The sequence below is a fragment of the Cynocephalus volans genome, chromosome 7 (genome assembly GCF_027409185.1).
Source record: "Cynocephalus volans isolate mCynVol1 chromosome 7, mCynVol1.pri, whole genome shotgun sequence".
Taxonomy (NCBI): domain Eukaryota; kingdom Metazoa; phylum Chordata; class Mammalia; order Dermoptera; family Cynocephalidae; genus Cynocephalus; species Cynocephalus volans.
Window position 1 is genome coordinate 96,446,274 of NC_084466.1, and position 25,823 is coordinate 96,472,096.

The window sequence follows — 25,823 nt, forward strand, 5'->3', positions numbered from 1 at the left end:
GTTGAAACTTAATTCCCAATATGGCAGTATTGAGAGGTGGGGCCCTTTAAGGAGTGATTGGGTCAGAGGGCTCTGTCCTCATGAATGGACTAATCCATTCATGGATTAATGGGTTAATGGATTACCATGGGAGTGGGACTCTTTTTTATATAAAGAGGAAGAGAGGGCTGGGTGGTTAGCTCACTTGGGAGAGCACGGTGCTGGTAACACCAAAGTCAAGGGTTCAAATTCTCTTGCCAGCCAGCCACCAAAAAAAAAAGAAGAAGAAGAAGATGAAGAAGAGAGAGCTAACACACTCAGCCCCCTCAACACATGATGCCCTGTACTGCCCTCACCAGATGTGCCTTCTCAACCTTGGACTTCTCAGTCTCCAGAACCAGAAGAAATAAATTCTCCTTTTCTTTATAAACTACCCAGTCCTGGGTATTCAGTTATAGGAGCAGAAAACAGACTAAGACACCTTATCAGTAATTACTTTAAATGTAAATGGATTAAACTCTCCAAACAAAAGGCAGAAACTGGCAAAGTGGATTTTTAAAAAACATGATCCAAGTATATGCTGTCTATAAGAGACTCCCTTTAGATCTAAAGACAAAAATAGGTTGAATTCAGATCCTTGCACAAGCCAGCTGCCAAAAAAAAAAAAAAAAGTTGACAATGAAAGGATAGTACTATGGTTTGTACCCACCAAAACTCATATTGAAATTTAATTGCCAACATAATGGTGTTCAGAGGTGGTGACTTTAAGAGATGATTAGGTCCTTAAGATAATGTCTTTCCTAAGAGACTGGGTTAGTTCTCATGGGAATGGATTAGTTCTTGAGGAAATGAATTAGTTTCTGTGAGAGTAGGTTGTTATAAAGTAAGGTTACCTCTTGTGTTTTATCCCTTTTTGTACATGCCTGCTTCCACTTTTGATTCTCTACCATGTTGTGACACAGTATGAGACCCTCACCGGAAACCCACCTGATGTCAGCACCACTTCTTGAATTTCCCAGCCTTCAGAATTGTGAGCCAAGTAATTTATATTTTTTTAATAAATTACCCAGTCTCAAGTATTCTGCTATAGCAACACAAAACAAACCAAGACAGAAAGAAAAAATATATTACATGCAAATATAACCAAAAGAGAGTTGGGGTGGCTATCCTAATACCAGACAAAATAGATTTCAAGTAAAAAACTGTTACAACAGACAAAGAAGGACATTATATATCGATAAAAGGGTCAATTCACCAAGAAGATATAACAAGTATAAACATATATGCAGCTAACATCAGAGCTTAACAAAAAAAGTAAACATTGACAGAATTGGAGGGAGAAATACTTCTACAATAATAGTTGTAGAATTCAATACCCCTCTTTTAATAATGGATAGAACAATCAGACAGAAGATCACTAAGGAAATAGAGGACTTGAACAACACTATAAAACACTTGGACCAAACAGACATCTGGAGGACATTCCACCTGACAACAGCAGAATACACATTTCCTGAAGTTTACATAGACCATTCTCCAGAATAGACTATGTTAGGCCACCAAACAAGTCTTAATAAACTTCAAAAGATTGAAACCATACAAAGTATCTTTTCCAATCAAAATGGCATAGTTTAGAAATAATTAACAGAAGAAAAACCAAAAAATTCACAAAATATGGAAATGAAACAACACACTGTTAAACAAAGAAGAAATCACAAGAGAAATTAGAAAATACCTTGAGACAAATGAAAACAAAAACACAATGTTCCAAAACTTATATGATTTAGTGAAAGTACTGCTAAGATGGATATTTTTAAGTACAAACACTTACATTTAAAAAGAAGAATGATCTCAAATAAGTAATCTAATTACACTTTAAAGAACTAAAAAAAAAAAAAAAAAGCTAAACTCAAAGCTAGAAGGAAGAAGGAAATAATAAAGATTAGAATAGAGAGAAATAAAATAGAGAATAAGAAACAATAAAGAAAAATCAACAAAACCAAAGCTGATTCTACGGGAAGATCAAAATTGACAAATCTTTTACTTAGAATGACTAAGTAAAAAAGAAGACTCAAATTATTAAAATTAGAAATAAAAGTGGGGGACATTACTACTGATTTTACAGAAATAAAAAGATTTATAAGGGAATACTATGAACAATTGTACACAAACAAATGAGTAACCTAGATGAAAAGTACAACTTCCTTAAAACATATGATCTACCAAGACTGAATAATGAGCAAATGGAAAATCTGAATAGACCTATCACTAGTATGGGGTTGAATCAGTAATCAAAAACTTTCCAATAAAGAAAAGCCCTGGACCAAATAGCTTCACTGGTGAATTCTACAAAACATTTAAAGAAAAATTAATGCCAATCCTTCTCGAGTTCTTCTAAAACATTGAAGAGGGAGGAAGAAACATTTTCTAATTTATTCTTAGAGTCCAGCATTCCCCAATCTGAAAGCCAGACAAAGAACCTACAAGAAAACTACAGACCAATATCCCTTGTATATATTGATGCAAATATCCTCGTCAAAATACTAGCAAATCAAACTCAGCAGCAAATTTTAAAAGATTATACACCACAACCAAATGAGTTATAGTCTTGGAATGCAAGGAAGGTTCAGCATATGAAAATCAATCAATGTAATACACCACATTAATAGAAATGGAGGAATTAAAAAACATGATCATTTGAACTGATACAAAAAATGCATTTGACACATTTCAACACTCTTTTATGGTAAAAAAAAAAAACACTCAACAAACTACATAGTTGATGAAATTGGTCTCATTACCTTTAATCCTTTCTCACACATAAAGATTTCCAAGTACTACAATATGGGAATAAAAGAGGGAGGAAGAACTTGAGAAAGGATGAAGTCCAGGGGTTTGATGAAAACAGATGGAAAGTGTAGCTAGAATTCCTGGATTTGGCATTCAGAAATACTCTGTTTTCTTCACTACATTTCTATCCAGTTGTTGAGTTAGAACACCCATGATATGAAAAGGCTGACTTCCAAAATATGCTATTAATTTTAATAATGAATGCTGGTTGTCAGAGAGAAAAGCCTTTTGTAAATAAGTGACTCAATTTTTCCTTATCTGCTCTAACAATGATCTTCTATTTCTCATTCAAAAAGTGACAGCATCTCTTATTTAAAAAAAAAAGGAATGATGCTATGTCATCTGCAGAAGCCAAACCTTAGAATCTAGATAGAAACACATGCGAAAAGAAAGGAGTATGCTATATTCTTTAACTGCAGGAGTCCATTTGCTTTATTCTTTACAATTTTGAGAAAAACACTTGAGGTGAGTTTACAATAGGCTAAATTTTCCTTCTTTAAAGAGAAAGCATGTTTAAATTCTCAAACTAAAACATAACCACTCCTTCCTCACATGTTTAACACATGTTAAAAATGTGATGGCTGAAGCAACCAAAAAAAAGGATTAACACAGAGGGGATTCAAGCATCAGAACAGCTATTAGACAAGATGAGTTTAATATTCCTGCTAATAAGGAAGATTTACAATTCCAAAGGAAAAAACTCAGACCTTAATCCTAGTGACATAAATAAAACTGTTACACTATTTTATTTTTCCAAAAAATGGATCTAAGACCTAAACATAAGAGTGAAACTACACAATTCTTAAAGAAAACATAGGAGAAGATCCTCATGACCTTGGGCTTGGTAATGCTTTTGTGGCTATGACACTGAAAACATAGGCAACTAAAGAAAAACAGATAAATTGGATTTTATCAAAACTGTAAACTTTTGTGCATCAAAAGACACTATCAAGAGAGTGAAAAGGCACTCCACACAATGTGAGAAAATATCTGCAAATCATATCTGATAAGACCTTAATATTCAAAATATATATTAAAGAACTTCTAAAACTCAACAACAAAAAAACACCCAATTAAATAGTCAAAGGACCTGAATAGACATTTCTTCAGAGGAGATAAACAAATGACTGATGAGCACATGAAAAGGTGAAACAACTAATCGTTAGGGAAATGCAAGTCAAAACCACATTGAGATACCACCTCACACCCATTAGGATGGCTATTGTTGGAAAAATACAAAATAGCAAGTGTTGGCAAGGATGAGGCGAAATTGGAACTCTTGTACATTGCTGTGGGAATGCAAATGGTGGAGTGACTGTGGAAAGTAGAATGATAACTTCAAAAAGTTAAACACAGGATTACCATATGACCCAGCAAATCCAGCTCTAGGTATATACCCAAAGAATTGAGAGCAGGGATTCCAACAGGTGTTTGTACACCAATATTCATAGCAGCATTATTCACAATAATGAAGTATCAATACATATAACATGGATGAACTTAAAAACATTCTGCTAAGTGAAATAAGCCAGAAACAAAAGGACACATACTGTATGATTCCATTCATATGAGGTACCTAAAATAGGCAAATTCATAAGGACAGAAAGTAGAACAGTGGTTGCCAAAGGCTGCGGGGAGAGGGATATGAGGAATTATTGCACAACACTGGATGGATGTACTTAACGCCACTGCACCGTACACTTAAAAATGGTTAAAATGGTAAATATTAAGTTATGTGTATTTTACCACAATAAAAAATCTTTAAGGCACCAAGAAATGGGGGAAAATATTAACAGCTGTAAAAACAGTTGCATCAGCAAAAGATCTTTCTCAAAATTAAAAATTATCAAATATTACTTGCCATCTTACATTTGCCAAGAGCAACTGACATAGTTTTCAATTATATCAATTGAAAATGAAGTTGTTAAAAGTATAAATTTTGTTGGCCTAATAAAAGAATTTTTAGAAAAGTCAGAAAAATTCTACTATCAAGCAAGATATCTCATATTTATAAAGTATTATTAATTATATAAGATTATGACACCAAAAATACTTTTTAAAATTTATGTTTATATGGTTACTCATGTATTACTATAACTTCTATTATAGTTTACAAAGAATAAAACATTTTTAAAGGAAAAAGCTTTATATTTAATATCTTTAATGGCAGTTTTCCTTGCTTTTGGAGAGGGAGCTCTGCATTTTTGTTTTGACTGTGTGCCACAAATTATGTAGCTGTCCCTGGTCCCAGATTTACCATAGCCTGGCCAGCTTTCACTAAGTCATTTAATTTTTGTGTTTCAGTTTTCTGACCTCTCAAATGGTAACAATATTTACCCACTTCAAAGAATTGAAGTGATTGTGTGAGTATGTGCGTGTGTGCATGTGTGTGTGTGTGGTTTGGAAAAGTATAAGTGCTTTAAAATATTGGGTGGCATTGCTGTTAATATGAATATTTTTTTAACCACTACTCTTCCTGGAATCTGAGTCTTTAGACAAACACATTTCTTATCTAAAATGAAGAAATTCATTGTTTTCTATGGGGCTTTTCAGGCATATGAGAAAGCAGCTAAATGATTCATTTGGTCCACTTGGTCCAAAAAGGTATCATTTTTATAGACTGGTCATTTTATAGATGGTATTTCTTCACATGACTAAAAGCAAACTATAAACTAAAAGTGATGCCAAAACATTAGACTTCAGTCAACAATCTTAAAGCCTAAAATCTCAAATAGACTTTCTGATAAACCCCTTGATGTTTAAGTAACTCAAAGAAAAAACATTAGGAGAGCTGAGTACCCCAGAACTGTCCTTGTGCCATCTGTAGTTCTCATTATCTTATGACCTAACAATGCTGAGTATAAATAAAAGATACTGCTGTAAATAGATGCCAAAATGCCCCAGCACTCAGATGGCCACATTTAGTAGCTCTGCCAGATTAGAGTATGTATGAGCCTGAGAGCTAAATAGAGACCAAGGCAGAAGCTGGGGTCCCAGATCTGAACTCCTACTTAGTGCACACTTCAAGCACACTCCTGCCCGTGGGTAAAAGTGACACTGTTAACCCACCATCATGGGGGTTTCCTGAGCCCTTTGCACACCCTCCTGCATCTCTCTAGAGACCATGTGTAGATGACTGACTTAGGGGTGTGGCTAGGACCCTGGGACAAGCTCTTGTGTCAAGCAGGTGGCACTGAAGTGCCACACTTATAATGGATCAATAGATTAACAAGCTGGTGAGGGTAGAATTGCAAATGCCCCACTGCTCCATCTCTCAGAAGTTGGCCAACATCACCCTCCTCCAGGGTGTGGACTCCACTTTGAAGTTTCTCTCTCACTGGCCATCCCTCAGACAGGCCCTCCCACCGCCTGACCTTCGCCCTCTTTCTAATTGCCCTGATCTCATCCTAACCTCCATAGCTATGTTTAAAGTCCACCTCTGGGAACACACAGATTGAATGTTCCAGTTAATCCCTCTCCCTGTCCTGCCTGACATCTGGCTGGTGGGCTGTGCGCCTGGACTTCCTGGGACACTGGCTGGGATTTGAGGAGGGAACTTAGCACCTACCTGGCTGCAGGATGAAGCTGGCCACCGGCTTCTTAATGTTGTGGCTTAGCCTGGGGGGTGGCCTGGCTCAGAGCGAAACCAGCCCTGATGCAGAGGAGTCCTATTCAGACTGGGGCCTTCGGCGCCTCCGGGGCAGCTTTGAATCTGTCAACAGCTACTTCGATTCCTTTCTGGAGCTGCTGGGAGGGAAGAATGGAGTCTGTCAGTACAGGTGCCGATACGGTGAGTGTACGGTTTCTCTTCCCATAAAAATGATGACTAGTTGGACCTATGGGCAGCCCCAGCAGAGTCACAATTTGCCACGTACTTTTTCCTGTTCTCCACCTCTTAGGTAGGGTTGCCAGATTTAGCAAATAAAAATATAGGACACCCAGTGAAATTTTGGCCATTTTAATGAGTTTGTTGAGTGCTGGTAACACCAAGGTCAAGGGTTCGGATCTCTTCACCAGCCACCCGCCCCCCAAAAAGAAAGAAAGAAAGGTTAGGGTGGGGACAAAGAGTGAGGGAGGACCCTGTGAGGAGTGCCTAGGGGTGGCAACTGAAGCTGGAGTCGTACATTCACAGCTCGCTCCTCTGAGGCTTCCCCTTCCCCTGCTGCAGTTCGCACCTTCCTGCTGGCTCTGCCAGCCTCTCACGGGCACCAGGTTGCCGGACTCTGCTGAGCGAGCCATCTCCGCCCCCGTCTGCAATGGCAGGCCCGCCTTGCTGTCCTAGGGACCTGAGGGGCCGAGGCCAGACCTAGACTTGCGAGCACCCACCCTACCCTGCCTGAGCTGTGAAGAGGGTCCACAGGGGCCAGGGAGAAGGCCGGGCTGCACAGAGGCGGCCCGTGTGACTTCCAATGGGGATGAAAAGGTTTCGGAAGCATCCATGGGCTCATGGAGCCTTAGTTTTATGGTTTAGTTTATCAAATGTCCTGTCGTGGGATCAGAGATGAAAACAGTGCGTTAAGCCGAGCAGGAAAACATCTGTGGGGAATCTTTGCTCCAAACACTCAGGTTTGGAGTGACTCAAAAACATCACATACTTACTTCCTGGACTCACCCCTAAGTCTCTCCCTTTTTATCTCTGAGCAAAGGAAGTCGCTTCCTCATGCACTAAGAGTGACTGGGAGATAATGGGTAACCATTGCTCCAGAAACAAAAGTTCTGCAGCATAGAAGTTTCAACCACGTAGGAAGATGACTTAAAAAAGGACGCTATATCTTCTCTGAAAAGTTCATAGGGTACAAAGCATAAAATGTTGGGGGCCCACGTGTACCCCTAGCCACGGATTTTTCCAAGGTTGGCCAGACAAGTGCAGAGGCCTTGCCACTGGGTTATGTTCATCCAGTTTGCACAGATGGAGCAGGGAGAGGTTAACTTGCTTACCGCATTTCAATTAATACAGGTGTTTTCCTTCCTAGAGGCAACACAAGACTAATATCTGTGGTTTAGCAAATAGATAACAGCACAATTTTTTTTTTAGGAAATCAAGAACCAAACTCTTCCTTATCTAGCAAAATAGCATTACGAGTTCAGCAGAGTTTAGCTGCAGAGGCTCTGGCAGGCAGGGTCGATGTCAGCAGCAACCATTGGGGGATGGGAATAGTCAACAGAGAGATAACAGGAGGCAAATAACTGCTCTTGCTCAGTGCAAAACAGAACCTGCTCAAGGAGGGGCCTGGGAGACACTCAGAACCCAGTGGAGCCGCGAACCTGGACGCTGTGCCCAAAGAGCACAAAATAACTTCTCTACTTGACTGTGAATCAAGCAATCTTTTGAACAGATGACGCCTATGTGTCTCTGTCCCTTTTTAGCTTGTTTTGAGACACACCTCTTATGCACAATGCTTCTCTTCTGTCTTTAAAGCAGTGGTTCTCCAAGTCGCACTGAGTTCCCGGAGGGCTCCAACAGATTGCTAGGCCCGGCCCCGGCCCTGTGTTTCTGATTGGCAGGTCCTCGGTGGGGCCAGAGAATTTGCTTTTCTAAGAGTTCCCGGGTGGTCCTGATGCTGCTGGTCTTGGGACCACACTGAGAGAAAAAACAAAACAAAACGAAACAAAAAAATCTCTTAAGGACTACCAACTTTTGCCAGAAGGAACAATTTAGCCATGGTTCACCAGAAAAAATTTTACATTTGATAGGCACTTACCGCTATTTGAAACAGTGGCTTTCTACCTTAGCTACACATTAGAATCACCTGAGGGGCTTTAAAAACTCCTACCACCAAACCAATTAAATCAGAATCTCTGTGGGTTGGGCCCAGACATCAGTATTTCAGCATTTCCCAGGTGATTACAAAGTGCAGCCAAGGTAAAGAGCACTATTCCAAGATGCCATCCTTGGGGAACTTCTGCCCATAGGTTAAATTATTCAGGCAGATAAAGGTGCGTTTGTATCCTGACAACCTACAATAGCATGTCAACATTGTTTTCCACAGTTCTTGTATCTAAAGTAATTCATTTTCATGTCAACACACAAAATCTGTACTTGTCAAAGGACTGGTCTATAAATATGACAAGACTCAGTGTATGTCAATAGCATACAGAGCACGGCAGGGTATTAAGGAGTCTGCACCCACGCAAACAAGATTTCCTTGAGAGTCTTTTTTAAAATATAGACTCCCTTTTCCATCCCCAGAGATTCTGATTTAGTAGGTCTGTGGTAGGACCCTGGGAGTGTGCTTTTAACAGGTGGTCCTGAGGCAGGAGAGAATAGGGACACGCCCCAGGGAGGCCGCTCATAAATATTCAGACTGGTTCAGAATTAACTGCCTCCTTGCCTGGCGGTTCCTGAACCCAATGAGCTGATGACAGCTTAACCCCCCAACCAACCAGCATGCTACACCTGGAAGTTTGTAGTTTACAAACCCCCCCACACCTGCACACTAGGAGGAACAAAAGTGCAGACACCCACTCTACAACCTTCCACCCTTGATGATAAACAGGAAAGGACAAAGTTAAGGGGAAGAGCAACTCCACTGAGCGTGGCCAAAAACTTCAGAAAGTCACGGATGCATGACAGGAAGCTGATGCAACTTCCTATCAATGTATTAGATCTTAATTACCCTAGATCCTCCTCCATGCCTGAATATCCCTCCCCTTAGTTAGTATAGAGAAACACCCCATCCCAGAGCAGCATATAGACCCTCCCTCTAAGAATCGGGGTGGGGGCGGGGGGCTGCTGACTTGTGGGGGATGCCCGTGTACACTTCCGTGTGCACTTTCACTTTGTAATAAAGTAAAGTCCATTGTTTAAATGTTCTGTCTGTCCCTCCTCCTTTCCTTTGGCCCTATGGGTGCTCACCATGATGTGGGGTCCACTCTGTCCTGTGGAAACTTTTTCTCCATGGTTTGACCAAGAACCTAGAACTGCCATCTGGTAATAGTCCTTGAACCAGCCTTTGAGAAACACTAGTAATGGAAAAATCATGAGTTTAAATTTGGGGGGTAAATCCCATTGCTGGTGCAACTTTAGTTTCCTCATATACTTGTATATGTAAGTAGTGGTAATTATACCTACCCTGCAAGGTTATTTTGAGAATTAAATATAATATATAGAGAATTAGTGGTATGTATGGAGCATGGTAGGTACCAAACAAACTTTATAACTGTTACGAGAAAGACAGTATAATGAACAGGTTCAATGCATCCAGATTTTTCCAGTTCTCTTTCAACATAAAATTTTAAAATCCCAGAGATCCCAGTGGCTGGATAACACCCTCTCAGCTTCTGGAAGAAGTCCCTTGAAGAAATGATGATTTAAGCATTCTCTGCCTTATGAACTTCTCCAGAGCAAGGTTTATAACGATTAGAGATACGTCCATACTGACACACTTTAGTAAAAGGCACTCATGGTGGATTTCTTCTTGGGTTTAGTTCCAAGAAAAAAAGGTATCTTTAAATATCAGTCTTTTTAAAATAAAAGAGGCCTTTTTATCTGTCTGAAATCTTAGAGCAAAATTTTACGAAGCTGCGAGTTTGTATATTTTTTCAGGGAAAGGATTCACAGCATTCATCAGATTCTCAAGCGGGGCTGGCCAGTTGGCTCACTTGGGAGAGCGTGGTGCAGGTGACGCTGAGGCCAAGGGTTCAAATCCCAGTACACACCAGCCACCAAAAAAAAGAAAAAGAAAGAAAAGAAAGCAGCCACTGGCTTAGAAGTACGCAGACTGTTGTTGTGCTAGGGTGACCACCCTCCCAGGTAGTTGGAGACTGAGGAAGGACGTGGGGGTTCCCAGGATGTGGGACTTTCAGTACCAAACAGGGACAGTCCCAGGCAAACCGGGACAAGTTGGTTAACCCGGTCTCATGCAATAACCTCATCTGTTTCAGAGTTCATTACTTCAGTAAAACCGTCACTGTTCTGCTTTGTTCTGTGTTACTCCTGCTGCATCCCAGCAGGTCTGGAAGGTGGCAGCAGATGCGTTTCAAACAGGGACCTGCGCGCCTGGCCGGCCCCTGCAGTGGGACCAGCTGAGTGGGCGGAAGATAAGCCCTGGACCTGGGACACAAGGCTCCAGGAGTACTTACTGTTCTTTTCAGTGACAAAACTGAGAGAGGAAAAAGGGTGGCCCAGGAGGCGCTGTTGTGGCCCAGAGTAGAGCTCGGGTTTCATGGTCGACGCTTCCTCAGTTTCCCTCCAGCTTGTCTTCTAAGTGCTTTATGGTTTTCACTTTATTCAGAAGGTTTCACGTTTTATAAGGTCAAATGTGTCGGTCTCTTTCTTTCTGGCTTCTGAATTTTAAGTCTTGATTAGAAAACCATCCCCACACCAAGATTATAACAATCTTCAGCCATTTTTCCATGAAAACAGCCATAACTGATCCCTAATACACAGTGTGGTTGTGTCCGATAAACTTTTTTATGGACACTGAAACTTTAATTTCATATAATTTTCACATCATAAAATATTATCTTTGTTTTTACTTCTTTGAGGAATAATAAGGAGGAAGGACTTTAAAACACAGACTTCGTATTTAAAAATTAAAACAGAAATATGGGAGGCAAAGGCGCTTCAACTGTATCCATATTGTATCTGAACTGTAACATTTAATTAAATAGAAAAAAATATTTATAGCCAGTCTGGCAAATGTTAACATTTATTATGTTTGTGCAGTGGGTACATAAGTGTTTGTCTCTTTCAGTTTTGAAATATTTCATAATACAAAATAATTGAAAATAAATACTAGGTAGGAGAAGATTAAAGGAAAAAAAGAAAACGAACTATGCATCTCACTCCAAGGATTAATTCTCAGCATATTTTCTCAGTCTTATCTAAAAAGAAGCAGAGATGGGGTGGAAACACATGGAACAAACAAGAAATCTGAATTTCTGACCTATTTCCCTCACTTTCTGCTTAACTTTACGCAAGTCATGCAACCTCTTAGCCCCATATTCCTTATCTGGAAAATGGGAGAAAATATCCAGTGCAGGTGACTGTTCTGAGGTCATCTCAGGTCAAGTTTATCTTTAACATATGATGACTGCCATTGATACAACTGACAAAGCTTCTCTCTACAAATCTGCAAGATCACAAAATAACTCAAAAGCCATGTAGAAGGAACCAAGAAAGTAAAAGCTCTTCAGGTTGTTTCTGCTTAGTTCTATGATGCAAGTAATCGGGGTGTTTTCTTTGCTCTTTGGTCAGTACTGCTTGTCCGCACATATGTAATTGTGCTAAACTTCCTGCACGTTAATCTGAGACACATTTGTGGTACTGTTAAAATTCCCGTTCCTTAAGTGTATGAGCAAGTAATGTTCTCTCTGTTCTGTGGGTGGTGCGTAGTCTTCCAGTGGCTAGAGGAGGAAGAGACCTTGAGTTTTAGTTCGGTTTTTCCACGGCCCTTATCTTCAAGGTCATAAACTTAAATGTTAGAGCTGTTAGTAAATAAATGATCATAAAATTCTTTGAGATTAGGAGAAAAATGTCAAACTGGTCTGAAGGTTGTTATTCTTTTATGACATCATCATCATCATCACCTAATTTGGATATGAATCTGGTGAGGAACAGTGACTTTTAAAGAAAAAATAGAATGTACTTTAAACATTTTTTCACTTGATGAATGTTCCCAAATATTTGATTTCTAAATATTTCTTCCTGCTTCTTTCCTCTTTTCCTCCTGTTAGGAAAAGCACCAATGCCCAGACCCGGCTACAAGCCTCAGGAGCCCAACGGCTGCAGCTCCTATTTCCTGGGCCTGAAGGTACCAGAAAGTGTATGTACTGCCAGCATCACCATTTTGGTTGATTGGTTTTAACCAAGAGTAGTGCAAGAGTTATCACTGATGGAAGTGGTCATTTATGGAACCTAGTTGAGCGATATACTTCGGTATTTTGAATTGGACGTGGAGGAAGGAGACAATTTTCAAAGAAGATATCTATTTCCTTTTCTTGGAGGCAGCTGTCCCTCAGTTAAGCACTTGGTAGTGCATCAGAACTTTGAAATCACCACTGCGAATATCAGCTGAAACTTAGGGTCACAAAATATAACTTAATCTAAAATAGAGCTGACAAGTTTGACTCGTTTTAATTAGTGAGCCATTTCAGTGACGTGCTGGCGAGACCTGATTGCTATATTGTCCTGACTTTTGCAAGGGGCTGACTTCACACTGATAGCATCAAATCAGCTATGTTTCAGATCAGAGAAATCTGAAAACACACACGTTCACGCCCCGCTGCTTGTAACATTTATTAGCACACCACAGACCCTTTCTCAAACTGTCAGCATCGCCTAAAAACAAATCATGAATTGATTTCTTTTAAGGCTTCTTGGAAGCCCTTTTACTTTTTTCACTTTAGAAAAGAGGTTTTATGTAAAATGTAGCTAGAGGGATTTTATATCTAAACTACGAATTATGTCTTAATAAGGCCAAACTTCACTTTTCTGCTGATTTGAAGATTTTTGCTTTGCAATAATTTTCTAAGCAGCATAATGTGTATTCTTCTAACTAAATGGCTGCTCGCCCAGGGGGTATTTTCCTGCAAATTGTAAAAAGATCTCCTTTCCTAAGACAATTTTCTTCCACCTGTCAGAAATGTATACAGTGATTTTATTAGAAAAAGAAATTGGCTGCCATTGGCTCGATATTTTTCTTAACAAACATGAATCTGTCATGTCTTAGGGGAAGGTGACCCTAGATATGGGACACTGAACAGCCTGCATGGCTGGGTGCCGAGCCCCGTCCACGAGCAGCAATGTGAGTATGGACACAGGAGAAAGAAGGTGCTTTCAAATATGCATTTACATTACAGAAACCAACATGTTTCCAGCTAATATATTTTGTTTTATATCAGTTTAGTAGCTATGGACGTGGCATGCAATATTATTTAGAACTAATTCAAGAATTTCCAGTTTAGGTGAGTTCAGTGACAGCTGCTGCACTCACCTCATTTCCAATTGCCTTTGCTGTGATGTAGAGTTGTAGTTTTGGAGATGAGGTACAGACAAAATAGTTTACTTCAGGTATCAGATGATGCAAATTTACCCAGAATTGCAGAGTCCAGGCCTTTGCCTAGTCTAATGAGATAGATTATCTCCTAATGTAATCATATTTTTTGGCTTAAAACGACATTTTAAACTGCTGAAGTCCATATTCTGCTTTAGGTGGTATACTAGTCAGGGTTCTACAGAGAGACAAAACCATTAGGACATGTACATAAAGACACAAGAGGGAATTTGTTAGGGGAATTGGCTCACGCAATGGTTAACGGCTGAGAAGTCCCGTGACAGGCCGTCTGCAAACTGGATGCTGGTCCTGTTGCTCAGTGCAAATCCAGAAGCGTCAGAAGCAGGGAAGCTGATGGTGTGAGTCTCAGTCTGAGGCCAATGCCTGAGAGTTGGGGGTGCCACTGGTGTAAGTCCTGGGACCCAAAGGCTAAAGAGTCTCGAGTTTGGATGTCCATGCACAAGAGAGAAGAGTGTGTCCCAGCTCCAGCGGATAGAGAGAGATTTGCCTTTCCCTCCCGTGTTGTTCTCTCTGGGTCCCCAGTGGATTGGACGGTGCCCACCCACACTGAGGACAGGTCTTTCTCTCCCTGTCCACCCAGGCTCACGTGCTAATCTCTTCTGAAAACACCCTCACGGACACACCCAGAAATAATGCTTTACCAGGTTTCTATGTACCCCTCAATCTAGTCTAGTTGACACTTAAAATTAACCATCACAAGTTCACCCTTGTCAACTTGGCGTCCTTATGTATCTCCTTAAACCCGACTTCATTTTCAAATGGGACAGGAACAACGTAACAGTTCTCCCTAACATGATGCACCAATCCTGCTCGTTCACCCCTTTCCCAGAAGAGGTGGTCAAGTCCGTAGGTGGTGTTTACTCTCCCCTGATATCCCATGACTTAAATGCAAATACTATCATGTAAAGTTCACAATACTTAAAGGCTGATATAAAGTCAGTGAGTCTTATGTAACATGATAATAAGAGGAATAAAAACAAGGATAATTGCTTAATATATGTATAGTATATATGTACACACAGACATATTCTTAACACAATAGGGAGGATAGTTACAATCCTCGTTTCTGCAACTGGTCATGTAGACAAAGCTGGATTGACAACCCCCTTCTTCTACTTCCCATTCTGTGTTCCCTTTGCCTTCAGCGAGCACCTCAGCCAGTTGTGGTTCTTTACCCAGCAGCGTGACCCAAACCTTCATCCCTGAAGAGTCTGGGCCATTCTCAGTCTTGCCTGGATTGGGTTGTAATTGCCCATTGACCTCAACCACAGGGCATGGTAGTACTAAGAGACTCCCTAAGGGGTCTCCTGTATTCCAGACATAATCTTCCTTACCTCCGTCGTGAAGTAGTCGTCCAACGTCCCCTTGGGAGTCCGATTGATCACCCCGGCCGACACTGTAACTTCTTTCTTAGCCTGTTGACTCAGAGGTATGAGGAGCCCCATGTGGCCAGGTGGCAGCCTTAACTTCCAGTTCAATGGAGTCATTGTTTTGTCTCCTGGTGGAAGCATCCCTCCCTCTGGAACTAAGACCCCTAGGCTAGCAGATCATAACGTCGCTGAGAAAGGAAACAAAAATTTTGCCAGTGGGTCCTAGGGGTAATGTTGAATGGCGCCACTTCCATTTCCACCCCTTGATTCCTGCACCCGTGAATCCTGGCTATGGGAGAAACAGTACCATATATCGTGCAGTGGTTTAGAACATACACAGTCTTTGGGAGAACCTTGTCCCAATCCTGTGGGATATTGTCACCTAGCTCGTGCTGTAACTGTGACTTCAAAAGGCCATTCCACTATTCTGTCAGACCGGCCACTTCAGGATGATGGAGAACATGGTAAGACCAGAGAATTCCATGAGCATGAGCCCATTGCCACACTTTTTAGCTGTGAAGTGAGTCCTTGGTCAGAAGCCATGCTGTGTGGAATGCTATGACAGTGAATATAGCATCCCATGAGTCCACAGACGGTAGTTTTGGCTGAAGCATTTCGTGCAGGGAAGGAAAATCCATATCCAGAGTATGTGTCTATTCCAGTAAGAACAAAAAACTGTCCTTCCATGATGGAAGTGTTCCAATGGACTCTACCTGCCACCAGATAGCTGGCCTATCACCCTGGGGAATGGTGCTATATGGGGCTCAGTGTCGGACTGGGCACTCAGGGGTGGCCGTAGCCAAGTCAGCATTGGTGAGGGGGAGTCTGTGTTGCTGAGCCCAAGCATAACCTCCATCCCTGCCACCATGGCCACTTTGTTCATGAGCCCATCGAGCAATGACAGGAGTGGCTGGGGAAAGAGGCTGACTGGTGTCCACAGAATGAGTCATCCTATTTACCTCGGTATTAAAGTTCTCCTCTGCTGAGGTCATCTTTTCATGGACATTCACATGGGAAACGAATATCTTCACATCCTTTGCCCACTCAGAGAGGTTCATCCCAAATTTCCTTCTCACCAATTTTTCAATCATGTTCCTTCCAAGTCCCTGACCATGTGGCCAAACCGTTGGCCACAGCCCATGAATCGGTATATAGCCATGTATCTGGCCATTTCTCCACCCAAGCAAAGTGCACAATCAGGCGTACTACCCAAAGTTATGCCCATTGGGAAGATTTTTTTCACCACTGTCCTTCAGGGATGTCCCAGAAAGGGGCTGCAGTGCCGCAGATGTCCACTTTGGGTGGTGCCTGCATATCGTGCAGAACCATCTGTAAACCAGGCCCTAGTCTTTTCTTCCTCTGTCAGCTGATCATAGGGTACACCCCATGGGCCATAGGCGCAGGCTGGGGAAGAGAAGACAGTGTAGCAGGGTAGGAACCATGGGCATTTGGGCCACTTCCTCATGTAACTGACTTGTGCCTTCAGGACATGCTTGGGCCTGTCCATGTATATACCACTTCCATTTGATGATCGAGTTCTGCTATGCACATCCAACCTTACAGCTTGCTGGGTCAGGTAACAGCCAGTTCATGACGGGCAGCTCATGTCACATGGTAACTCGTGACCATATTCTTCATCTGTCTTCTTCACAGACCAAATAGGAGGGCTGAACTGGGAAGCGGTGGGAGTCACCACCCCTGCAGTTCATGCTCCAGAGGGTGCATCTGGTGAGGGCCTTTTTCTTGGTGGTGGCTCTCTACAGCAACGCAGGGTACCACACAGCAAGGAGTGGCACGAGCAAGAGAGAGCTGACCTTCTCACTTCTCTCCTTATAAAGCCATCGGAACCACACCTATTACTCCATGAATGGATCAATCCATTTACAAGGGCACAGTCCTCACAATCTAATCACCTCTTACAGGCCCCACCTTTCAAATACCATAATTCGATTCTCCACCCTCTTAATACTGTTACAATGGGGTTCAAGTTTCCAATACATGAACTTTTAGGGGACACATTTAACTCACAGCAGGTGGCCTTGGAATAAAAGTTCAAATAAGAGAACACTTAAGGACACCCAAGTGGAAAGGATCTATAATTGCTGATTAATCAATCCCCAACCATACCCTGAAATCAGATTTTCACAGCCTCCAAGTCCAAGTCTATAGCATCAGAAAAACTGCAAACGATACTAAGATGCTCTGCCTATGTCTAGACTCACTCTGTTCCAATCTACTTTATGTGCCACAGAACAATTTCTCTTTTAATCACTTTTTTTTAATCATGTCCCTTCCCTGCTCAACATTCTTTACTAAGTCTAACTAGTTTACTTTGGAAGTCAAGGCCATCCATCAACCTTCTTCCCTAATTAAAAAAAAAAAAGTATATATACACACATATCTACACACATTTACACATGCATATATATTTCTCTGCTAAGACCTTTGAAATCCTAAACATACTGACTCACTCCCATTTGATTTCCTCATTATTTCCTTTCTCTGTCTGCTCTATCCTAAGTCTACCCTCCTCTCTAATAATCCTCTCTCAATCTGCTTTCAAAACCCTCTCAAGCACTTGACTAGTAACAAAAAAAAGTAAAACAAACCCCCCAAAAAAATACTCTCAAGAAAAAAATCTTATGTGATAACTATGTGTGGCATTCTATGACTACTCAGTTTACGCAACAATGCTTACTGCTCTTTACAGGATGATTAGTAAGTGTGTGATATTGTGGTTTGACCATAGTTCCCTTGTGATCAGAAACTATGTTCTACTCTGCTCCCCGGCACATACAGACACATACACACACACTCTCAAAACAGTGCTGTGTGGGACGGGTCCCCGAGAAATGCTGGTGATCTTTTGATGTTGAACTGGTGCTAAATTTTTTATACTCCTTAGCCTTGGAATCCTTTGCTCAAACAAATTCTCAAATAGAAATATTAACTTAAGTTTTAATTGGATTTGAAAGTCCTGTAGCTCTGCCCTCTTGACTACACTTCTGGTCTCTGTTTTCATCACCATTGCAGCCTGCGAATTTGAAAATTACTAAAATCTAAAAGAAAAGATGAAAATGGGCCAGAGTCACTTATTAAACTAATAACTAAAGAACAATAAAAACTTAGCACCTTGTGACTCTCAGTCTGACGTATTCTACTGAGTCATTGGTTTTCTGAATTGATCTGAATATGTAACATGAATTTGAGAACTAGCTAGTTATTAACAAGGTGGGCAGGTTTGCCCAAGGTTCTTGGTCTAAACGTGGCATTTTCTTCTTTCTCTTTTCTTCCTTCACTTTTCCCCAGATGGATTTGGGCATTCCAGCAATGACCAAGTGCTGCAACCAGCTGGATGTCTGCTATGACACTTGTGGTGCCAACAAGTATCGCTGTGATGCAAAATTCCGATGGTGTCTTCATTCCATCTGCTCTGACCTTAAGCGGAGTCTGGGCTTTGTCTCCAACGTGGAAGGTGGGTTTCGTGAGAGTATTTACTTGTGAGCAGGGTGTGTTATTCCTGTTTTCACACAGAGATGAAGCCAGATCCCCTCTACTCAAAGAGATCATCAGAGCTCACTGAACTTCCTTTATAGAAAACTGTAAGCAATGCAAGGGCGAAGGAAGATTCTGGGCACGTCTTCACGAAAGTTCTGGCTGTCCTGCCCATGAGCTGCTGGCACCACTCCTGATGGAAAGGACCACACCAAAGCCTTCCAGAGAAATAAAAACCTATCCTTCAAGACCGGAGAAAAAGTTGCCCAACTGGCTTGGGTTATGCATTCCACTGTTAAATACTTTTCCATATGGACAGTTATACTGTATAGGACCACTTGGTTTGGTTTAAACCCTTTTTCTTATTTTGTTCTCAACCAGAGTAGAAAATTTTTTTTTGTATAGGACTATCTATACTTGAGTCATTTAATTATACTGCTTAGCTACCCAGTTTCTAGAACTGACGCTGTAATTTCTTTTTCCTAATCTACCTTAGGAAAAGTTTTAATCTCTCAGCTCCTGAAGCCAGAACATTATATCCGGTTATTAGCATTTTATATTTTTAGGTGATAAAGGTTGAAATTCAGGCTTATAAAGAGCTGGCCTCATGCCACAAAGAATGTCAGCAGTAGAAGGACACTTGGATCTTGTCCATAGATCAATGTCTAGAGTGCAGTCCTAACGTGATTGTGTGAGGGCTTGAGAGTATGAATAATTAATTGGGCCCTGTAAAAGGGAGTATCACTGTATTCTGTATCCACAAAGGGAGAAACAGAACCTGCTGCTAGTCTACAGTCGGGTCAAGTTACTTCCTCCAAGCAATGTCCTATTGATTCTTTCTCCTAAATATGTCTTTGATATCCTGCTTGCCTGGTTACTGCAAATAAACCCAGTCTTGGGTCCCATCCAATCTATGCTCCCATTGGGACCAGATACAGTTTTATGCCACATGAATCTGATCATCACCATTCCCAGTTATAATAAGCCATTCAGTAGATTCCTCTTCCTAAAACATTAAATCCAAACTCCATAGTATGAGGGAAGTGGCCCTTTCAGATTCAGCCCTAGCCTCCCTCTCCAACCTCGGCTTGGACATCGCTGATTTCTCTGCTGACTCCTGCCATTTCAAACGACTTGGATTGGTGGCCCATACCTTTCAGACCCTCCAGTTTCTCTCTGCATGGAATGCACTGATCATTCATTTTTTGTTGTTGTTGAAACAGCTTTATTGAGCTATAATTCACGTACTATACAATTTACTCATTTAAGTGTTTTTTACGTATGTTCACAGAGTTATCAACCCCCCATCAAATTTAGAACATTTTCATCACCCCAAAATGGTACCCCTGAGCCATTAGCAGCCCCTCCACAAACTTCCCCTGCCCGCCTGGAGGGCAATCACTAACGTACTTTCTCCCTCTATCGATTTGCCAATTCTGGACATTTCATATGAATGGAATCATACAATTTGTGGTTTTCCCTGACTGACTGCTTCCACTTAGCAAGCTTTAGCCATGTTGTAGAATGTATCGGTATTTCATTCCTTTGTATTGCTGATAATATCCCGTTGTGCGGCTATAACATAATTTCTTTATTCATTCATCAGTTGATGGATATTTGGGTTGTTTCTACCTTGTGGCTATTGTGAATGATGCTGCTATGAACATTTATGTACAAGTTTTCTTGGGGACATTTTTATTTCTCTTGGTCTGGGTTATATGGTGATTCTATATTTAACTTTTTGAAGGACTACCAAACCACTTTCCAAAACAGCTGCACCATTTTAGATTTTCACCAGCAGTATATAAAGGTTCCAATTTCTCCACGTCCTCACCAACATTGGTTATCTGTTTTTTTGATTATAGACCCTAGTGCATGTGAAATGGTATTTCATTGTGCTTTTGGTTTGCATTTCCCTGACAGCTACTGATGTTAAGCATCTTTTTTTGTGCTTATTGCCATTTCATATATGCTTGGGAGAAATATCTATTCAGGTCCTTTGTCCCTTTTTAAATTGGGCCATTTTTTAATTATTATTTTTGAATTGTAAGAGTTCTTTATATATTCTGGATGCAAGTTCTTCATCAGATGTATGATTGCAAATATTTTCTCCTTTTTTTTGGTTTGCATTCTTTCTTTTAAAAATTTATTATTTTTTTTTACATTCAAAAATGTTGTTGTGGAGAAGTAGGAGGGGGATAGCAAAATGGAGGTGGCAGGTGGGGGAGCAGGGCTGAGGCCTGTGGGTTCCCCCTACTCTGGCTCAGGAACCTGGGGTGTTTCTGGCGGTGGCTTGGTTGTTGCTGGGCTGGCTGCGAACATCAGGGGGTGTGCCTGAGGCCCTTGGCCCCTTCCCTCACCCCTGGGTCATGGACCCCTGGGGCTTTCGGTGGCAGTTTGGTCATTGCTGGGCTGGATGTGGAAGTCTGGGGGCATGGCTGAGGCCCTTGGCCCCCAGCCCCACCCTGGCTTGGGAGCCCAGAGGGATTCCAGCAGCAGTGCAGTTTTTTCACTTTCTTGATGTTATTTATAGTGCAGAAGTTTTAAATTTTGATCAAGTCCAATTTATCTTTTTTTCTTTTGTCACTTGTACTTTTGGTGTCATATGTAATAAGACTTTGCCAAACCCAAGGTCACAAAGATTTACTCACATTTTCTAACGGTTTTATTGTTTTAGCTCTTCTACTTAGGTCTATGATCCACTTCAAGTTAATATTTGTATATAGTATAAGAACTTAATTTTCTTCTATGTTGGATATCCAGTTGTTTCAGCAACATTTTTTGAAAAGACTGTTCTTTCCCACGTTAAATTGTCTTTGCAGCCTTGTCAAAAATCAATTGACCATAAAAGTAAGGATTTATTTCTCGACTCTCAATTCTATTACATTGATCTATGTCAGTATCACACTGTCTTTATTACTGTGGTTTTGTAGTAAACTTTGAAATTGAGAATTGTCCTTAAACCTTCTTTGTCAAGATTGTTTTGTATATTCTGGATTCCTTGCATTTCCATATGAATTTTAGGATCAGCTTAATTTCTGTAAGAAATGAAATTTTGAGAGGGCTTTTATTGAATCTGTAGATCAATTTGAGGAGTATTGCAAAATTATGTTTTCTGGTCAGGGTCATAAACGTCTTTCCATTTATTTAGATCTTTTTAAATTTCTTTCAATAATGTGTCATAGTTTTCTTGGCACAAGTCTTGCACTTCTTTTGTTAAATTTATTCCTAAATATTTTATTCTTTTTGGTGCTACTATAGAATTGTTCTCAATTTTATTTTCAGTTTATTGATAACGTATAGAAATACAATTGATTTTTGCATATTGAGCTTATATCCCCAAACTGGTTGAAGTCATTTATTAGTTCCAATAGATTTTAGGTGGATTCTTTATGCTTTTCTATATCCAAAATAATGTCTTCTGCATATCATCCTCTTTTCCAATTTGAATGCCTTTTATTTCTTTCTCTTGCCTAATTGCCATGGATAAAACATCCAATACAATATTAAATTCAAGTGCTAAGAGTGGACATTCCTGTATTGCTCTTGATCTTAAGGTAAAAGCATTCAGTCTTTCACCATCGAGCATGACTGTTGGTTGTGGCCTTTTCTAGATGGTCTTTATCAGGTTGTGGAACTTCTCTTTTCCTAGTATGTTGTGTTTTTATCATGAAAAAGTGATGGAATTTTGCAAATGCTTTTTCTGCTTCTATTGAGATGATCATGTGGTATTTGTCCTTTATTCTATTGATATGAATTATATTAATTGATTTTAGTATGTAAAACCAACCTTGCATTCTTGGGATAAATCCCTCTTGGTCATGGTGTGATCCTTTTTATATGTTGTCGGATTAAGTTTACCAGTATTTTATTGAGGATTTTGCATTTATATTCATAAGAGACGTTGTTCTATGGTTTCTTATTTTCATGAAGTTTTTTTCTGGTTTTGGTATCAGACTGACCTCATAAATTGGGTTGGGCAATGATCTCAATTTTCCTAATTTCTTCTAATTTTTGCAAGAGTTTGGAAAGTATTGGTTTTAATTCTATATTAAATGGTAAGGTTTCCCAGTGAAGCAGTGTGGAATTGGGTTTCCTTTGGGGAAGTTTTTAATGACTAATCCAAAAGCTTGAATTAGTAATTGCATTTATACATGCTAGCAATATATTCACGTTTTCTATTTCTTTTTGAGTCAGTTTCAACAGTTTGTTTTTCTAGGAATTTAACCATTTTGTTGAAATTATATAATTTTTTGGCATGCAGTTATTCATACTATTCTCCTATAATCCCTTCCAATCCTATTTATTTCCATAAGATTGGTAGTGATGTCTATTATTCCTGAATTTAGTAATTTGAGTATTTGCTCTTTTTTCTTGGTTTGTCTAGCTAAAAGTTTGTCAACATTAATGATCTTCTCAATAAACCAACTTTCTGTATTGATATATCATGCACATACCATAACATTCAGCCTTTTAAGGTATACAATTCAGTGTGTTTTTGTATATACACAGTTATACAATCACATTCTAATTCCAGAACATTTTCATTAGTCCCCAAAGAAACCGCATATCCATTAGCAGTCATTCCTCATCTGCCCCTGCCCTCGACCCCTGGCAACCACTAATCTACTTTGTCTCTATGGATTGCCTATTCTGGACATTTCATATAAATGGAATTACACAATTCGTGGTCTTTTGTGCCTGTCTTCCTTCACTTAGCTGAATGTTTTCAAGATTCATCCACGTTGAAGCATGTATCCGTACTTCATTTTCCTGAGAATTCTTGAAGTTTAAACTTAGATGTCTCACTTCCTCTGAGACGCTTTCCCTAATAACCCTTACCCCAAAGGAATAGAGACCCTTTCTGTGGGCTCCTGTACCACGTCAGGGTTACCACCATCCTGGTGGAGTGTGACTGTTTACCTGTCCATCCCCTTCACCGCTTTGTCCAAACCATGAGATCCTCGAGTTGAGGATGATGGGTTTTGTCTCTGAAGTCCTGGCACCTAGGAGGGTGGCCGACCACCATATCCAACACACAAGTGCTTTTCAATCAACGAATGATTTTTAATCCCAGACTTGAACAGGGAAAGCTATGGAAAACATGGTGGTGTTTGAGTATTCTGCAAAAATGGTAGCTTTTCCATGGAGAGAGTATAGTGGTGTAGGAGACTGATCGCTCACCATTGTTTTGACCCGGGGGCCACCAAGGGAGGACACCTCAAAGTGTATCCTGCTTCACTGGACTGGACAGGAGCTTTTCTGAAAAAGCTTCTCTTAAATGTATGCTTTTCTCTTTAATACTGTATTTGGATTATTGTCTCTACTTTCTTCTGCATATCATGTCATCTTTGAAAATGTTGCCTCTTCAAAATTACTCACACTGCTTGGGATAGTCCCATGTATTAACCTTTATGTTTCTTTTTATCTTTTTCATGCAGCCTGTGATTCTCTGGCTGATACTGTGTTCAATACTGTGTGGACCTTGGGCTGCCGACCCTTTATGAACAGTCAACGGGCAGCTTGCATCTGTGCAGAAGAGGAGAAAGAGGAGTTATGAGGAGGTGATTCCTTCCTGGTTCTGAGTGACACCACAGCTGTCAGTCTCAGATGGTGGCGTGACAGATGTGTCATCCTTTCTTCCAACAGTTTGGATACCACAAAGCAAGAGAAAGGAAACATTGTTGTACAGCTGAAAAGTGAGTCCTATTCTTTGAGAAAATTGAAAAAAAGATGGAGTGATTTGAAGGCCACTCTTCACTTTAACACTGGTCTCCTCAACCAAGACACGTTTGCCTGGAAATTCAGTTCTTTGCTTAAAGACTAAAATACATGCGAACCCTGCAATTCCTGGACCTGGTAATTATATTCATAAGTGAAATTTTGTGGAGTCCAACTGTAAAGTAAGGCAAATCATAACTAAAGCCAAGATGTTTCATTATTATTTTAGTTATACTAAGTTTCCATTTATATTGTTAGAGCTAGGGCCCAGACCCTCCAAAGCTATTGTACAGACTGGGTCCCCAGACCCCTCACATGCAGGTCCATGCTAGGTAACTGGGAATGATTCCAGGAGCTGTTGGCAGAAGACATGAGCTCAGTCAGCAGCTTCCTCAGCAGCAGCAGCTTACAGGTCCGGTAGCTTATAGGTCCGGCAGTGGCCTTGCAGAGGGTCCCGGGGGCACTAGCAGCAGCAGCTTCCAGTAGCAGTAGTGGCCTCCCCATGGCCACCCATGGGGGGCATCCCGGGGATGGGAGGCGCTGTGGATCAGAGCCACTCATCCTTATACTTAAGTCCATAACCCAGGACACCTGGGTGCACATGCGCAATTACGCTAGACGGTAACCAAGGAACACCTGAGCATATGTGCATATTTACCTCAAATGCTCGGCAAAATTCTGAACCTCTGAGGGGCCCTGACCATTTTTCCTATATTTTCCCAACAATCCACCCCTTCAGGGTCCCTCACTGTACAATCAACACGTTCAGAATCTTCCATGATGTTCCCTTAGTGAGAATAACTGACCTTGCATTCACATATCCTATTCCATCCCAACAGTCCCAAAAGTCTTTAGCTCGTTCTAGCACCAACTCAATAGTCCAGAGTCTCATCTGAGACCAAAGGCAAAACTCCTTTCAGCTGTGCACCTGCAAAAATCAAAAACGAATTTATCTACTTCCAAAATACAGTGGCACAGATATTGGGTACACATTCCTGTTCCAAAAGGGTAGGAATAGGCAAGAAAGAAAAACAGGCTTCAAATCCAAAACCTAAACAGGGCAAACATTAAGCACACTGGGGCACCTGGATCCCCAAAGCATTGGGCAACCTTGCTCCTACAGCTCTGCCAGGTGCAGCCCATTGAGCTGCGCTGGTGCCTGCGGCTTTTCCAGGCCATCATTGCACACTGCCAGCAGCCCCATGGTTCTAGGTTCCTGGCGGCAGTCCCACCGTCCTGGCTCCACTAGACATTTCCTCAGTGGGGGTTCTCTGTGGGGGCTCCAACCCTACTTTTTCTGCTCCACACTGCTCCCTAGATGACTTCCACAGCGGCTCCACCCCTGCAGCAGGTCTCTGCCTGAGTTCCCAGGCTTTTCCATACATCTTCT

At 40.9% G+C, this 25,823-nt stretch overlaps 1 protein-coding gene across 1 annotated transcript; it reads left to right on the forward strand.

The window, feature by feature from the left end:
• The first annotated feature begins 6,408 nt into the window (after positions 1–6,408).
• On the forward strand, positions 6,409–24,272 carry PLA2G12B (phospholipase A2 group XIIB). Its single transcript, XM_063103568.1, has 4 exons — positions 6,409–6,619; positions 12,508–12,596; positions 18,527–18,692; positions 24,154–24,272. Exons 1-4 carry the CDS (start codon positions 6,409–6,411, stop codon positions 24,270–24,272), a joined length of 585 nt encoding a protein of 194 aa, XP_062959638.1.
• The last annotated feature ends 1,551 nt before the right edge of the window (positions 24,273–25,823 follow it).

Bases quoted from the DNA above. Each gene is read 5' to 3' on its own strand.
- PLA2G12B (XM_063103568.1), top strand. From the start codon at position 6,409: ATGAAGCTGGCCACCGGCTTCTTAATGTTGTGGCTTAGCCTGGGGGGT. The intron at 12,597-18,526 runs GTATGTACTGCC...ACTTTTCCCCAG, and splicing joins GCCTGAAGGTACCAGAAAGT to ATGGATTTGGGCATTCCAGC. The intron at 18,693-24,153 runs GTGGGTTTCGTG...TTTTTCATGCAG, and splicing joins CTTTGTCTCCAACGTGGAAG to CCTGTGATTCTCTGGCTGAT.